Here is an 18,720-nt window from a genome sequence, read left to right on the forward strand (position 1 = left end):
ATTTTCGGACGGGATCCCTGGATAAGTCTGCATAGGAATGATCGGAGGAATCACTGGAATATCTAAAAAAATTTTTGAGAAATTTATCCAAGACCTTCATGATGAATCCCTTGTTGAATTTATAGAGGAGGTCGTGGAAAAGTATTAAGTATATTTCCTCGGATAATCCCTGGAAGATTTTTTGGAGCAATTCCTGGGGTAAATGTGGATGAAATCTGGAAGAAATCCATATGAAATTGCCTGGAGGGATCACTGGAGAAATTGGCGTAGGAATCAGTGTGAATAACAAAATCTTCTATATCAACAACTGGGGAAATGAGTGGAAGAATTATACAAAAAATATTTGGAGGAATCCCTGAGATAGTCTCTGTGAAACATTTCACAGTAATCCGGGAGCAGATTCTGAAGGAATTCCTTTAAGGTCCAAGTAAAAATGGAGCAAAATTGAAAAAGCAGTTTTCTCCGTTTAAATCTACAGATCAAAAAAAATAAAAACCTACAGCTGTTTTATTTGCATTTTATTGTTTTTATATATATATATATATATATATATATATATATATATATATATATATATATATATATATATATATTTTCAAGGGTGAATTTTTGACATTTGCTCTATTTTTACTTTGGCCTTAAGCATCCCTCGAAACACAGATCGGAGAATTGATAAATCAACCACTAGAGAAATTTCTGTAGGAATTCTCAGGAAAATTACCAGGAAGTATGCCAGAAGAAATCTCTATAGAAATCACTATAAAAGTTCCTGGAGTTTGCCTCGAGAAATCTGAGAAGAAAGAACCTGTGAAATAGTCGTGTAATTGTCTCTGAAGGTCAAGAAATTGACAGCAGGATTTACTGCAACCAGATTAACGAAAAAAGTGCATTCAGAAAACAACGGTTTGATTAAAATACAAATTTTAGAGACCTTCCTTTAGAAATAGATTTTTTAGATGCGTAGGTAAAAATAGACCTGTTCACAACCCTGTGGTCACTGAATAAACTGACACATTCTGCTCGTTATTCACAAATATTTCATCGATTTAAGGGATTTCTCAGAAATTATATTACACTTTTCTTACAATGAGTAGTATGTATAGTTTTATCATATTCAGCCTAGTCTATTTGCAATTATTAATTAGAGGCTTTGATAAAAAAGACTTACACAATTTCCCCCGTTAGGGAAATGCTAAACGACAATTCTTGGAAAGAACGAAAAATATTGTTTTATGTTTGTGTATAATAGGATGTTCCGATAAATTAAACGACTCAACAGCGTGAACACTTCCCACTGTCTCCCGCGCAAATCTAATACCTACTCCCCTTTGCAGCTTAATCCTCGTCGTGCTTGAATGCTTCCCCCTAGGTTCTGTTTTACTCTTCCTTCTTCTCCTCGGCCTCGTCACCACTTTCACCCTTATCATCAGCATCTTCGCCGTCCTCTCCTTCCGGATTGTATGTGATTCCTTCCTCGTCTTCCTCCTCATCGTCATCGCCGTCGATTTCGGCATTCTCGGCCTCAGCCCGTTCCATTTTCCGGGCCAGATCGGCCTCGTCCGTAGCGGTCACCACCTTCGGAGCCATTTGTACCTTGAACACACCGCCGAGATTCTCGATCGTTTCCTTGATCTTTTCTATGGCCACCTCGAGAGCTTTCAATCCGTCGGCTTTCTCCGGGGTTGATGTTGTCATAACTAAAATGTTTAGATGTATTAATTAACGATTCTTGAAGTCATGTAGAATCTGCTATACATACCGTACAAGGGTGGAGCAATCAGATTAATCTTAATGGGCAACTCCTCAGTGGAGAGGTCCAGGCCAGCCCGGAGTGCAGTCTTGACTGCATCAATACCCTCATAACCGTAACAAGCACACTCAATGTCAGCTCGGATTTTCACCGCCTGTGAGGTCAGTTTGCGCTTGATGTTGCTTAACAACAGTTCCTTGACTTCCGGCTCCAAACCACATTCATCCAGCAACGACGGTTCACTGAAACAAAAAAAAAAACATAATTATTTTACAAAAGAACAGAGATTCTTACAAGAATTAAGCAAGGGATTCTTCCAAGAATAACTCTAAGATTCCTTTACGTATCCCATCAATAATACTTCTGATGCCTCTAAGAAGTTTTCTCGGTATTCCTCTATCAATTTCTCCAGAGATGCATCCTGGAATACAAGGTTTTTATCAAGAATACCTCCAGGGTTTACTGCAAAAACTCTGTCACAAATTTAATAAAAAATCTACCAAGAATTCATTAAAGGATTCCTTGAGGAATTTCATCAGAAACTTATCCGGGTATTCTTCCAATATTTCATTCAGGGATTTCTCCTAAATTGTTCAAGTAAGAATTGTTCAAGATTTTCACCAGGTTCAGGAACTTTTCCTCTTCACTCTTCTTCATGGATTTGTATGGTATTTTTAGGAATTGCATTGTTTTTTTTTTAATTATTTTCTGCCGTACGAATCCACTATAAATTCTTCAGTACTCCTAATTCCTGACAGATTTTTTCTTTACTGAATTTGTCCAACGGTCCCTTTAGAAAACAATCCAGTTATTACTACAGGAATTTTCCAAGAGATTGCTTGAAAAAAAAAATCCCACAGAAAACTCCCAGAACATGAAAAAAATACTTCAAACATTTCTCCCTAAATTTCATTATGCATTTATGCTGGAATTTATTCAAAGACCACTCCAAAAATTTCTCCAGAACTTCCCTCAATTTAACAAACATTTTACATTTTACATTTTACATTTTACAGAAATTCCCAAGGATTCATCTTGGTATTTCTTTGGGAATCCCTCCCAATGATTTTTCCAATAGTTTTCCACACATTTGTTTTTGAATGCCTTGAGTGTTTCCTCTACAAATATCTTCAAAAATTGCATCCAAGGATATATGCAGAGATTTCTTCGAATATTCCTGCTATAATTTTTACGGCTTCGGCACCATTCGACTATTATCGGCAACCAAATTTCAAATGCCAAATACACAGTATTTTATTTATCAAAACACACCAAGGAAAACTTGGTTCTTTTGGCTTCACGCCTCAAAATGCAGCTGATTTGGAGCTTGCGAAGAGATTCGTCCGCAGTTCTTATGGGAAAGTTGTCGAAGAAAATGAGGCTGCCGAAAACAGTCACACTGACAAGAAATGATCGAAGCGCTGTAAAAACGTTTCCAAAAAGTTTTTTAGCAACTCTCTCAGTGTGAAAAAAGGAATGAGTAGCACATAAATGCAAATAGACAGACTTGTAACTTGTTTGTTGATGTTCGATAAAATTACAAAAAAAAGCGCGGCTTCGGCATAGACTGCCGAGAATACGTAAATTCCCCGTAGATAATATTCCAGGAATTCTCTTCCTTAGTTTATCCAGGGATTCCTCCGAAATTACTCCAGGGATTATTTGGAGTATTTATTTAGTGCTTTTTTCAGGATTTCATCTAAAATCTAAATACATATTAATCCAAGAACCTCCTCCCCATAGATTCTTCAAATTGATTTTCCGAAAAAAATGTTTAGAATTCTTCTCTAGAAAAATTTTTGAAATAAGCAAAGAGACATTAGTAGCAGAATATCCAGAAAAAAATGTAAGGATCAATAGTTATCAATAGTTAGAAACAATAGTGAAATTGCTTGAAGGAACTTTTGAGAAGATCATGGAAAAAAATCAAGGTACCCATAATTATTAGAGAATTTCTTGGACCATCGAGTTAAGGTCCCTCTGTAATTTTTGCGTGTATCTCTTCTTTCTTTTAAAATTCTTGTAATTAAATTCTTAGATTTTTTTTTCGGAAGTATTACGGAAGTTTCTACCGAAAATCCTGATGCAATTCTACCGGATATGTTTAAATGATTCTCCCAAAGATTTCATAAAGCCCTAGCAAATAGAAATTCTTCTGCAATTCCTCCGAACTCTGAGATTCTTCCAAAATTTTTTCTAAGATTGTTCCGGTAATACTCCTGGGATTATTACGAGAATACATCTGGAGTCTAACGAAAATCATCTGAGACGTTTTCGGAGATCCTTTTGGAATACTTTCGAATATCTTTCGAGGATACTTTCGAAAATCCTTCTGGAATTCTTCTGAAATGCTCCTCCGAAAATCCTGTTGGAATTCTTCCGGATATCCCTGGATGAATCTTTCAGAAAACCTTATGAGATTTATTCGAAAATATTTCTAAGGATCTTCTGAATATGTACTTCCTACTAGATTTTTTTCGGAGATTGTTTCATAAGTTCTTCCGGAATTATTTCTACGGTGCTTCTGGGCATTCCTCCTGAATTTTTCAAGAAATCTCCGTGTGATTATTCTATAGAGTGTCTCCCTAGGATTCTTTCGAAAATTTTTCTGGAATTCTTCTGGAAATCTTGCTGAAAAGCTCCATAATATCTTTCAAAGATTCTTGCGGTTTTTTTCGGGAATTATTCCTGCTCTTCCGTAAAGCTTCTGAGATTCATCCAGAAGTACCGTATCATTCAAGGATGCTAACGGACGTTTTCCAGGGATTCTACCGTGACTCGTTCTGGTATTCGTCCAGAAATACCATTGGGATTCCTCAGACAATAGTTCTAGGAGTTTTCCGAATATATTTCTGGAATTTTTCCCGAAAATCCTTCTAGAAATTTCTTTGGGATTGTAGAAGGAGTTTCGGGATAATTTGCGAAAAAATCACAGAAAGATTTCTGAATGATTTTTTCTGGAAGAATTATTTAAGGATTTCCGTAAAAATCTTAGGAGAGTCCTATGAGGATTTATGGAAGAATTACAAATGGATTTTTGGATGTATTTCATAGTGATATCCAAATGAATCCCAGAAGTTATTTCGGAAGAATCCCTGTAAGAATTCCAGGAAATTCACAGGGTTCTTTGAATAATTCACTATGACATCCTGAAGAATTCCTGAAAATTTTCCGGAATAATTTCAGAGCGATGTCCGGAAGAGCTTCAGAAAGATTTACGGAAGAATTTCAAACGGATTTTCCGGAACTATCGCAGAATAGCTCTCATAAGAGTATTAGAAAGATTTCCATAAGAATCACAATTTCTGAGGAGTTTTCGGAAGTATTTCTGAGTAAATTCTTAAAAATATTCTCCATAGTATCATCAGTACACTAGATTCCGCTCATTATAAAATAAAAAAAATGAAAAACTTTCATAAAAAAAATATTTAATTGCATTTGTTAATGCATCTAAGTGTTCCTATTTCCGCTCATGGTAAACAGATTTCGTGACGAACTTAGTAAAAATGCATTATTTCGAATTTCGTTATTTATCCTAATATTTTTTATGGTCAAACCATAGCTACTACTGCAACAAAGAAGGCTATATACTAAAATCGACAATACTCTTATTTTTTTTGCATGAGGAGTTATACACAAAAATACCTAGTGGCCCAATAACCGCTCACAAGGGCTTGTATTTTCAATATAAAGAATTATTTTATCAAATGAAAATAATGTCAGACGACTTCATTTGAAAGTTGTTAATATTGCTAGAATGTATCCGTGCGAAAAATGTTGGTTTTTGACACGAAAAATCAATTTTTACACTAGTGAGCGGAAATAGGGGCATGAGCGGATACTAGTACACTGATGGTAATTTTGATGTTTTTTTTTTGGATTTCCACAAAAAAAGATTGTAAAATAAATCCCCAAGAGATATCTGGAAGAATTTCAACATGATTTCCGGAAGAATCCCAACAATTTTAACGGAGTAATCAGCGAAAGAATAGATATTTTACTATAGTTTAAGACGGATTTTTGGGAGAATCCCAGAAGAATCGTAATAATCTTGAGAGAGTCTAAGAGAGATCTCCAAAAAAGTCCCTGGGATATTCCCAAAGGAATTACTGATGGATTTATGGAACAAAATATCAGAGGGTATAATATAATCATCTCGGACGGATTTCTGGAAGAAATCCTGAGGGATTTTTATAAAAATATTCAGAACAATCCCAGATCTTTTGAAACAATTCCATCCCTCAGGAAAGCAATCATAGAAACATTTTCGGCAGAATTACAGGGAAATGTTACCGGGAAATGTCCATAAAAATCCAAGAGGAATTTCCGAGATAATCCAAAAGAAGGAAGATGTTCGGAAGAATCATAGAGCAATCGAAGAGACAGCTAGAATAGTTTCAGAAGGATTTCCGTAAGTAACTAAGAGGAATTTCCGAGAGATTTCCGGAAGAATCCCAGAAGGGGTTTTTGAAAGGATCTCACAGGGATACTTGAAAGATTCTCTGCAAGATTTTCTGTAGTGCAAGAGGAAATAGGTTGGTCTAGAAGTATTTCGGGAGTAATCCAAAAATAATTTTTGGACGGAACAGCTCGATATAGGTTTATGAGTGAGAGAACTACAGAGGGATCTCCTGATAAATTTCAGAAGAATTTCATATAAGGGATTCCATGAGGATTACCGGAAGAACTTCAGAGATTTTTGGGTTAATTCCAGAGAAATTTTCAAAAGAATTGTTGAGGGGTCCCATGAAGAATCTCAGTGAGATTTTCCGAGGAATCTCAGGAGGATTTTCAAATGAATCCCAGAGAGCTGTGGAATTTCTTGATGAATCCCGAAGTGATTCATTTTATAATCCTAGATGAACTTTGGAAAGGATCTCAGAATAAATGAATAAAGACTAGAAAATAATCATTAATTCATAAACTTTAGTTATTCGGTGACTTTTTTTCTTAGTGTTCAATCACAAATGTTCCGTGCACAGTTTTTTTTTTCGTGCACGCGTTCGAGAAATGAATCTGGCCATGGTGCAACAACCGCGTTGTCCATCAAATTAGCTCACCAAAACCATTTTGATGAAATTAACAACACAGCTCTTGTGTCCATCGCTATAACAGGAGTCATGCAAATCAATACGATGAGGTCTAAAAGGCGAAATGGATACTGCCATTTCCAAGTGCGCGAGGTCTTTTGGGCGAAATGACTACTGTGGAATTGAAGGGCACAAACATTTAAAGTTTTGATAAATAGCGCATGATACATTTTTTAACAAGTTGTGTATAATTTTGCGCATTTCTTTCACCACTGGACTATCGCAGAAGTTTTTACAAGTGCGGGAACGCTAATAAAAGTGCGCGATTGCATCAAATCCAGCCAGTGTATTCGGCGTGGTTATTCATCGCAGTCCAAAGAATATGTGCTCTGAAGACACCAACATGATTCAATGCAATCTTGCACTTTTATTTACATTTTCGCACTTATGAAGCCGCACTTCGCAGTTCAGTAGTGAAAGAAATATACAATATAAAAATTAATACAATGTTTTGCTACAAAAGTAATTCTGTAATGGACCCTATCAAAATCATCATTAATCGCCTGATCAATCGGAAGTAGTATTTCATCCTTTGGTCGCGTCACTTGCTCTTGCGGAGGCGGGTGATGTGGGCAGGATCAATCGTGTTGCGTGTTGCTCGCGCAACTATTTTACCAGTGTCGCGGATCGAATCGCGTTAGAAGTGTTTGATCTTCTGATCGTATCGCTTGTTCTTGCGAGAGTAGGCGATGAACAATTGTTCGGCGTACAATGCTGTTATCGAATAATATCGCGAATCGCGTTAGGCGTGAATATATCATGGATTGCATCACCACCCAAAAGTGACTCCCAGATCTGTACCTTATCCCACTAACCCAATATATTTCCATGACAACTGTGGATATGCACAAGATTCTTCGGTCTCTAGTAACAATGTCTAACATTGCATCTAAAATCTTACTGAAAATGTGTTATTTTTCACTTTTGCTTTCATTCTAGCTCTGTATTGAAATAGAAATGCCTGTAAAAATCTTCGAAACTCTGAAAACTTTCTGGGAAGAACTCCTATAAAAATCGGGAAATCGCTGGAAAAATTAGTCAACGAAATCTGGAGGGGACCCTGAGAGTCTAGGAGTTTACTGGATGTAGATGCATTGCAATGCTCAAGGATCTTTTGAAGCAAATTCTGCTTTCAGACGCTGCTGGAAGATTATCTTGACGAAATGCTGGAGGAATCACCGTAGAAATTTTTGCAAATCCTTGGAAAAAATATTAGCAGTATTCCTAAGATTTTTCCTCGAAGAAATTCATGTAGAACCTGTGAAACAGTCGCGTAATAGTACTGAAGATTTCTAAAGAACATCTATAATTTGGCAGTAGTGAATCGCAAGCACAATAAGGAAAAAAGTGACTTGAAACCATTTTTGTTGAAATCGGGACTTTAGACTTTTCGTTTAAAATTTATACTAAAAAAATACCTGCTAACAGCCCTGTAATTTACGCCTATTAGTTTTCTCACAATTAATCCCATTCTAATAAATCGTATAGGATAATGTAATATTTTTACTTACATGACACACTGCTTGAACACATCGTACGCCGCGGCTTTGCTCTTGAGTTTCTCCTCAAAGTGCCAAGCGGTTTTCTCGTACAGTTCTTCCAGCTGCTCGTTACTGAACTTCATCATATCGGCCACATGCCGAAGAATCGAGTTCACTGCCTTTGCCTTGGCGAACCGTTCCGTGCACTTTTCCACATCTTCCGGCGAAACACGTCGCTTGGAAAGATCAATGTAGCCCTTGAATTGATCCACACGGATGACGACCACCGGTTCTGTTTTACCCACCCGGATCAGCTTGTTGATGGAACGGATACGACGACGGGACAATTCGGACAGCAATATCATACCCTCGATGTTGTTATACTCCAGCAGGTAAACATAAGCGCCCATCTCTGCGATGGATCTCACATTCACCATCACGACATCTTCCACCGCAGGGTATTTTTGCTTATAGAATCTACACGATAATACCATCTTGATTGGATAGAATGCGCTGCAATTAAACAATTAAAAATACTAAAAATTAGAAATTATTCACCATAAAAACTATTTTAAGCTGCTTCCATGGCCTAATTCGCCCCATCCTTCGCTAATGGGTGCTATGAACTTTCGCTGTTCGGAGCTGTCAAACATGCTTGAAGAAAAATGCCACATTCAAAGTCCAATTTTCCTAGGAAATAACGATTTTTCCTCCGGGAAATCAAACACATTCGATCACACACCATGGGAACTACAATAAAAACTATAATTTACCCGTTTTTCTGAAGATTTAAGCACGAAAAACTGAATTTTATCAATCTGATGTAATATACATGTGGCAGAATGCCGAATTGACACTGACAGAAAGAACCCGAAATGGAAAACACCGACGACGACGCTGGTAGCTTTTGGGTTAGTGGCGGGGAGGTGACAGGGAGAGTTACACGAGCTGTCAAAATTTATGTTCTAAAATAAGGGCTGCATCGAGGGGGTCGCGATATTTCAATATGTTCTAAAAATGCACAACAAAAAAAAATGCGAAACAGCATACTTAGCTTAATGAAAAAGTTCCATTCCGCAGTTCGTTACACTGAGAATAATCCCACTCTAGTTTTTATGTGCTGCACACATATTTTTTTTGCAATCAAGCTTTGCACATAAATTATATTGGTATTGCAGATAGAACCAGGAAATCTGTTACCCTTAATTTTGATATGCAATGCAACTACAAGATAAGGGTAGATGCAGTTTAATTCATATGATCTTGCATTTATATTTTATGTGCGTCCACAAATGGTAAACAAATGACGCGCTTTTAAACTGTTTTGTTTTGTTTAGCCTTCTCTAATGATCAAAAAAGAAAAAGAAACAAAAATATTAAGTTTTCTTTGAAACGTTTTATATATTGTTGACTAAAGTATATTTGAATATTAGTTTGACTTCAAATCTGAACAAGATTTCTACTGTAAACCAACGATAACGGAATCCGTTTTTGTGGCGTCATTTTCAGCAATCAGGTTTGTAGTTTTCGTTGTCGACCTGCTGTCTGGCCGAAAATATCGCTTGCCTCCGGGTGTGGGCCAATTGTGGTTGTGGTTGTAGCGTTCGTTTCGAAACCTCCCGCTGGCCGCAAACCAGAAGAAAGATGTTTTTAGAGTTTTGTTTTCAAGGGTAAATGTGAACTTACTGCTTTAATGAATAGCGTTTATAATCGTTCCCAAATTAGACAATGTACTGCATCCACTTCCTGTTTATATGATCAAAGTTCATAAAATAACATATAAAGTACAAGATTTTGGAAACTGAAAACCGATCAGTGGATTTTCAAACAGTTTTTTTTCTGTTGGTTGCAATGCGTTGATCCACGTTCGTCCCACGTGTTGATATATAATTCTACGCATTCAAATCTTAAATGTGAGACATTTCCATTACACTGCAGAGCATGTGGATAATATATGAAGAGACAGTAAATTTTATTGGAAGCTAATAGTATTTAAATGTTGCACATAGATCAAAGTTAGGGACACTAGAAGTCGTTCTATCTGATCTTCGCACATAAAATATAATGGAGATTTAATCTCAGTGTAGATTTGAGAATCATATATAGGCCTATTCACATGACGTCTCAAATCAGCTGATCGGGAAGCACTTTGACAGTTCTTCTATGAAAATGACAGGCCCGTGTTAGCACCGGTCCTCCACCGATGTAAACAAATGCATAGACGAATCTGTCACATGAAAAGGCCTATATAAAATCCCAGAGTTGTCTGTCTGTCAGTAACGCTTTGAAATGTTTCGCCGAAAAGTTTCATTGAGCACTACAACAGCAATTCTAGAGCATTACAACAGTAAATTTGATTGTTAGAACATTACAATTTCAAATTGTAGAGCATTACAACATGTATATGACAGAATGTTCTAGAATTTTATGGAACACATGTCTTCCTTATTCGTAGATTGTTCTAGAATTTTTCATAATTGTTGTTTTCATTTTTGGGAACTTCTGTTAAAAAAAAGTTGTACAAAGTCAAGTGCAGATATAAGCTTATATATTTCAAAAATTTCATGTTGCGCTAAAAAGCTACACATTGTAGAGCGAAAGAAATCAACAAAAGAGCAGTTTTCCAGAATGTATTGATATCACACATACTGTGTTGGTTGAAACGCTCGATTTTGCTTGAATCGTTCTCATTTTTGCGTGACTTCGATTAAACGTGTTGTTCGGTGATCAAATCGTAAATAAACCAACTTTAAGCAAATTGTTGTTCGGTCGAGCTTGGATTGGGTTGGGATTAAATATGTGATTCAGAAGGGATTTCAGCAGTTCCAACCTGTAAACACGAGTTGTGACAGGTAGAATAGCAATATACACATGAATCAGATTATTGTTTGCCAAATCGAGTTTTTATTTTAATTACAGTTCAAATAAAAACATACTAAAAACAAAATTTCATAGTTGCTAGGATGGTCCCCCATAACAGCTTTCCAAAGCATTCCTCTTCTATGAGTCGATATTTCCATGCGTCAACAACTATGATTTTGAAAGAAAACAATAAATTATGGAACACTGCAAAAACTATTCAGTAGAATATTCGAGAATGTTATTCTCTCTCATTCATAGAATGTTCTGGAATTTTCGAAATGTTTCACAATTGAAGGAACGCTACAACAGCATTAAAGATGTAATTATTCTAGATTAGAACATTACAACAGCATTAACATACAAAGGTATCGACCGTGATGATTTTATTTTGAAATTGTTTATCGGCATATCGGTCTATTTTGCTCGAAGTAAGAGGGAGCATGGAGAAGAAAGCAATGAATACTAGATGGATAGGTACCGTAAGGGAACGGCGAGAGAAATTGGATTAGATGTTGAAGAGGGCATACCCTGAGAGAGACTCGCGAAGAGGAAAAATATCAACGTCATATGCAGCCCAGATTCCCCTCTCACGAAACGTCAAATGCAGCCCACCGTTTTTATGGCTGAAAAAGTGAAAAGTATTGTGTTCAAAGTAAACTGTTATTAAAAACCTCAGTCGGCGGAGCAGTTTTTTCCAAAGTTGCTGATAAATCTAACCAGAAGATTAATTATTTCTAATGTCTGCTACGTTTGCTGGCATGAAATTTCACTCAAACGGCTATTTATGATTCGATGTGATGCAAACTCAATCATTTTTTGCTGAGAGGTTCATGTGAGGATTTGAACAGCATGCGCATAATTGTTATAAACACAAAGTGGAATAAGAAAAAAACTCAGCAATCACAGAAAAAGAAGACCGTCTTCGCGAGTCTCGTCTCAGGGCATACCATATGAAACAGTATTACTTGAAACGTCACTTCCTTGTGGCTAACGTCCCCTATGGGAACGGCTTGGGTGTGTTTTGAGAATGACACTACCAAGGCTGTCTTGGTCTTGGTCAATTATCCTTTACTTCTAACGTTACACCTCCACTTTTACGAAGTATGTTTCTCAGCTTATTATTTATAGAGCACTTTCACAGTTACCAACAGAGAACTTTATAGATCCATGTTGTCATTTTGCAGTTAAACATAAACATTTTCAATCTTTGGAAGATTATATACATAGCTTTCCGCAGTAAAATTTTGTTAGAGCGTGGCTAGCCACGCTCGGTAAGCTAGTAAATAAATATTGACTACGTAGCACCAAGGGCTTATTCATATATTTCATAACGCTGAAGGGCCCGCATAGAAAATTACCGTACCTGAAATATTCACAAACATAATGTGAACATGTTGAATATTGTTACCCATTATAGTCTGATTCGCTGCTGACAAGTAATTTCTCGGCCTATCTTGATGCATGGAAAATTTCTGCAAGGAATCGCTCAAGAATGCGATTTTTTCTGATCGCAGTACGCAGTTGAAAAGAAATGTCAGTTCAAATGGGAGTCGCTGTAGAAAATTTCTGCAAGGAATCGACGAGAAATGTCTTTAGCGATTCCTTTTCAGTAGCAAATCAGGCTACTATAACCATATGTTCGCCTTACAATCTCATCTGTACGGTAAAGCCTAGTATCCACATCCTAAGTAGAGCGGTCAAGTACAATTTGTTGCTAATTACCAAGGTAATTTTGACAGCTGATCCAGAATGAGCGAAGTGTCATTTTTACTTGCGGAATAATAGAGCGGCACATTTTTCCGTATGGAATAGTGACAGCTCCATTTGATTTGTATGGCAGGCGTTACCAATGTTACGAAATCAACTCTACTTGTCAACTGGATACAGCTCAAGTAATTTGGACAACTGAAGTATTTCTTGGCCATTACTTGTCCTATCCTTTTGCACAGTACATACGAAGTGGATACTACCCATAAGAGAGTAAAGCCCCAAGCACGGCAGCGCGGTACAACGGCAAAACGGCAAGCCCATCTTGAGCTACACTCTACTTGTCAAGTCAATGTTGAAAAGGATGTAGTCAATGTTGAAAGGCCCCAATTAATTTTATTCCTGTTTGTCAATTCGCCTGGGTTGAAGCATCGTTAAGCTTCGACCCAGGTGAAATGACATTTAGTGTAGACATTCACAGCAGAATAAAAGAGAGGCAGATAGAAAATAGTCATTAATGCATAAACTTTAGTAATTGTGACTATTTTTATTTCTGAGTGTAGATATCAGTGACTAATGTTACTACATCGATTAAAGTCTACTTATTGTAAAACAATTTCCCATATGGATTACCATAAGTGAATGTTATCTAACCATAATAGATACTGTAACCGGTCCATCGCGGCATAAATATAAAACATTTGAAAAGTGCTCAAAACCAAAATGTTTTCAAATTATTTTACAAGCCTGATTATAGATTATATACATTTAGAAAGTTCCAATTATTTTTTTCAGTCAGAATTGGGAAACATAGCTATCGATAAAAATCCTTTTCCAAAAAGAGATATTTTCTCATTCTTTGACTCAAGGCCCAGACGCAATGATAGCGGAACGGCAACGGAAAGCGGAACCGGTTCGCCAGCATGAATCACACAATCTGGACTGATCTATCAAAGAACTAAAGTGAATCAACACTGAGTCGACATGCTTGTTGTAGTTCATGCTGGCGAACCGGTTCCGCTTTCCGTTGCCCTTCCGCTATCATTGCGTTTGGGCCCCCGCATAGCAAAATACAGTTTGTCTTACTTTAAGAACAATAAACATCGTGTAATGGGTACGGTTAATGTATCAGAAATAGTTGCTTTTATGTATAACCATATGGACTTTACTGTTCACCATTTCAAACAGTATGATTAACCCATACCTATCAGTAACAATATATGATACTGCTCTGATATTGTTAAATTATATGGGTTGGATTCAAGCAAGATATTCCACCATTACGCCATCATTCGGCAAATTGTTTTTGTTTTAATTTGTGCAACACACTCACACATTTGCATTTGACAATATTGAACTACATTTTAACAGTTCGACAAATAGTTACATTTTGTTGGTATTTGTGAGCGACAATCTAGCGTTGAGTGTAGAAAAAATCGCCGATTGCCGTCGAAGGAAAACAATCGAGTAAAGCTGAAATTATATTTACAAAACAGCAATTCACATCAAAAAAATGACAACTGCGATCGACCCAGTAAGTACATTTATTTCGCCAATCTGTTGGATATTTGGTTCAAATCCAATCCCCGTAGGAACTGCGCACCAAAATCGATGCCGCTTGCCGGATGGAGGAGGAATTCACCAAACTGTACAACGAAAAAGGAGTCAAGAAGCAGCATCAGATGGCCCGGCTCTACATGGACAACGGTTTGCTGGTGTGGAACGGAAATGGTGCCTGTGATATCCTGCAGCGCTACGATACACAACATCTGTTTATCATAACAATTTACACCAAGAAAACACACTTCAACACCGGACTAATCTCTGCGTCCATCTATGTTGTTCCATCTTCCAATTCCAACTCCCCCATACCCTCACTCATACATCTTAGGATGCCACATCCTCCCTTTTCGGAAAATGTTTTAATCATTCCTGTAACTCTCTTAAACATGTGTCCTTTGAGATAAGGTTACGCCAGAATTACTATAGTTGATCATTTTTTATCATGCAAATAGTGTAAGAGCATAAGTGAACCAATATAAACATGAAGGATGCCAAATACACCTACTTCGATTCCCTGCGGTGAAGAACACATTTTCTGCATCCACTGTTTTCTGAAACCGTCTTCAACCAAAGCTTCACTATATTGTTTCTCCTATCACAATAAAAATAAACTCTTTGCCTTTGTAACTAAACTGTGACCTTAGTTTACAGCCTGTGGCACCAATGAAGCAGTGCACTCTCTACCCACGGTTAACTACCTATACTAGTCCTTCAATAAGGTTCGGCTATGAACTGATATGGGCATTCAAAAATCCTAAAATGTCAAGCCGAGCCGATGAATTAATTTTTGTTTCTGCTTGTTACACTAATTTCGTAACTAACTCAAAAATGAAATAAAACGCTTTGGAAAAAATAACCTATTTGTCCCCAGTATATCTGTATATTGCTAAAAATAATTAGCCTTATTATAGCTCTTATGTAATATCTTATCCTGGTTGAAATACACTAGTTGCTTCTAAATTATGAGAAAAATCCTCTTGATTATAATCCTTATCATAACAGACACACATACTATTGGAAATCGGTGATCCTTGTACAGATTTAGGTACACAATCCAATGTTTTAAAGAGACCGGACCGTACGCCCAACTATGCCTTCTTTAAACTTTTTATTTTGAAAGTCACAATTGAGCAACTAGCAATATTAAAAAAAAACAGGTTTCCATCTAAAAATCAAATCATCATCTCTTCAAAATGTGTTCCTATTCTTCAACATTGTGAATGTTGATCAGTCAATATGCTCTCCACAAAAATGTCGTACCATGACGATAAGCATGTCTTGTTAATAAAACAAAACAAGCACCGCGATGATGCTGTATGTAAAGCAAAATTTGCTTACATGTGTGTTAAAGAAAAGCAGCGTGACTATTGAAGTGACTATTGTGCATCTCGATAAAATTCAGAAAAAGAACTTCGCTCAGTTTCCACTTCTTTATCAACGAACTTAAGGTAATACACGATAGACTCATCGTGGCATCCATGAACAATCTATGTTCAAACTATCGTTGAAAAGAAAATATTTCTGCTTTATATCATATCGGTCATTCGGTGATCTATCAGATCATATGCTTGCTAACAACAGGCATGTTGATACACTTTCAGTTCATCTCTGTCCAGTAGAACCGATATCACATCCCCAAAACTACAAAATTGATCATCATTTATGGATAGCAAACAGTTGCACCTTAAGCACCGCCAACACATTTTCAATCGGAAGAATTTTGGCGCGCTCGAACTGACAAATCCTCCGTTGTGGTGAAACTTCTTCCGTCGACGTGATGTTGGACTGTTTTCAAAAACAGTCGAGATAAAAGCCGAGCCGGCAGAGCAATGACAGTTAGTTCGTTCAAAACTTCCCTTCGGAAGTCCAACCGGCGAACTCCAGATTGGTGCTGCGAAGTCAATATTAACGAATCAAATCCTCTCAATAACATCACTGCCTGAACATTGTTATACGTATAGAGCTTAGTGACATTTGAACACACGTAGACTAACATAGGCTCGTCATACACAGTTTGTTTTTGTTTTCCTCAAAGAAATTTGCACACACTTTCCAGACTCATCAAAATGCATATGGAAATATTACCCAATTTGAAAAATTTACACCCGGTTTCTGGGTGTTTTTCTAGACTGAGTGCATATTGTTTTCCTCTAAGGTTCACAACTACATCTACACTAGGGCACCCATACCATTGGGCGTGATAAACACTATACAAATTTGTCACGCTGTCTAAAAAATACACGCACACATCCAAACGCTTGAAAGATGAACACCACTCAAACGATGAATTCATCTCTTTTGGCTTTCGTGGATTTGGATTGCTAAGCAGTGCAGGCAGATAACCAGATTTTCAATCATCTATATTTACTAAAACACTCGACAAACTTAAAATCAATAAATTAAATATAAGTCAAAGGCATACCAGTTTCATTCGGATTTTGCGTTACATAATCTTTTTTTTTTTTTGGCTGTTGACCCAGCCAAACATAATTGACCATTTCCTAATTCCATACAGTTTTGTTGACCATGGGCTTAACCCGATTCAAATTTCCTATATTGTTCAAACTCTACACAGCTAATCACTTCGTATGCTTCACCGTATTGGCCATGAGCTAAACTCGGCGCAATACATTACGTTGGTCATGGGCTTTACCCGACTCAACTTTCAAAACTCTTGGCAATGAGCTTAAACTCTGCGCAAGTCTCTCGTTTGTTTATTTTTGGTATTAGCCATGAGCTAAACTCGACTCAATACATACAATAATCTAGGGCTTCATCTGCTTCAAAACTCACCATGACGCTTGGCAATGAGCTAAACTCTACTCAAGTCATCATCTCATAGTATTCCTTAATTTCTGGCAACCATGACAAATGAATATTCACTCATTTTATAATAGTGGTTTTTGCGCTCGTGTACATACACGTAACATGTCACCAATACTACTTAAAGATTGCTGGTGGAAAATATAAACAAAGATCAGCTGTTCCCATCTGAGAGCTCAATGGTCTGTTGCAGTCACCATACTCACAGCTGGAAGGAAAATCTGCTGCTTCTCCTTTGCCTTCCGAACCAAAACCTTTAATTTTCCCTCGAACTTCCATCGAAAGTACTTTTCTATTTACATGGCAGGATCGCCAATGTGATATCCTGCAGCGCTACGATACACAACATCTGTTTATCATAACAATTTACACCAAGAAAACACACTTCAACACCGGACTAATCTCTGCGTCCATCTATGTTGTTCCATCTTCCAATTCCAACTCCCCCATACCCTCACTCATACACCTTAGGATGCCACAGTGCCAACGGGAAGGACAACATCCAGTTATTTAAGGAACTATGATGATTTGAGTAAATAGTTGATCAAGTTGAAACATTATTTTTCTCTTCACGTATTGATTTGTTTCATTCTTATTTAATGAATTCAATTCAAATATTTGATTCTTATGGTATAACCACAGACAAACAGACGTAACACTTAGAACAAATTTCTTCAAAATCCATCGCCCAGTTTACACCATCATCATCTGGTGAGCAGGTTGCACGAAAAGGTGTTTCGTGCAATAAGACCGGCAGATGGCGGTAGTGTGAAACGTCAAACGCGAAGAAAAATGATGCGTGCGCCTCTGGTTGTGAGTCTTGTAACATAGTGAATTTGAAATGATCGTTAAGTGAGTGGTCGATGGAAATTTCATCAGTGTTACGTCTGTTTGTCTGTGGTATAACACTTACATATCAGTATGGGATAGGGTAAAAATACAATAAAGCACCGTAATCCAATAATTATGCATACGTTATTTATTTCCCTTAGAAACATATGGTTCAAATTTATCAAAACTATTTGGCTTACATTAATTTTGCCAGAAAATGGACAGTATATCTACCTTTTGGGAAACTGTTGATGTGAAATTTTGTTCGAGAAAATCGACGTTTTCAAATGGTTACATAACTTAACCGCCTATTCCCCACATTGTGATTTTCCTATTTACCGTTTGTCGAATTGTTAAAAACGTTTCGGGTATGGTGGACATATTGTTATTTTTCATTGTAACCAAAATGTTTCAGATATTGTTGCAAATTGTTGTGGACCTTTCGGGAAACTGTACTGATATAGTTCTTGTTTATGCGGGCCTTCACACTGACAATGTTGATCAGATTTTCAACTTTGGACTTTTTCATTAGTTAGTCGATATTTTTTTGTCAGCCATCACTACCCGCATAAACAAGAACTATATCAGTACAGTTTCCCGAAAGGTCCACAAC

The 18,720-nt window shown here is 37.0% G+C and overlaps 1 protein-coding gene and 1 long non-coding RNA gene across 2 annotated transcripts; one reads left to right on the forward strand and one right to left on the reverse strand.

Moving 5' to 3' along the window:
* Positions 1–1,081: 1,081 nt before the first annotated feature.
* Positions 1,082–9,233, reverse strand: LOC5578388 (eukaryotic translation initiation factor 2 subunit 1). Its single transcript, XM_001663803.2, has 4 exons — positions 9,095–9,233; positions 8,352–8,834; positions 1,760–1,992; positions 1,082–1,697 (listed from the first exon to the last, which is right to left on the reverse strand). Exons 2-4 carry the CDS (start codon positions 8,813–8,815, stop codon positions 1,378–1,380), a joined length of 1,017 nt encoding a protein of 338 aa, XP_001663853.2. The 5' UTR covers positions 8,816–8,834; positions 9,095–9,233; the 3' UTR covers positions 1,082–1,377.
* A 4,931-nt stretch (positions 9,234–14,164) lies between these two features.
* LOC110678823 lies at positions 14,165–14,538 on the forward strand. Its single transcript, XR_002501967.1, has 2 exons — positions 14,165–14,424; positions 14,483–14,538. It is a non-coding gene; the product is annotated as an uncharacterized LOC110678823 (long non-coding RNA).
* The last annotated feature ends 4,182 nt before the right edge of the window (positions 14,539–18,720 follow it).

This window comes from Aedes aegypti, chromosome 3 (genome assembly GCF_002204515.2).
Source record: "Aedes aegypti strain LVP_AGWG chromosome 3, AaegL5.0 Primary Assembly, whole genome shotgun sequence".
Lineage (NCBI taxonomy): Eukaryota > Metazoa > Arthropoda > Insecta > Diptera > Culicidae > Aedes > Aedes aegypti.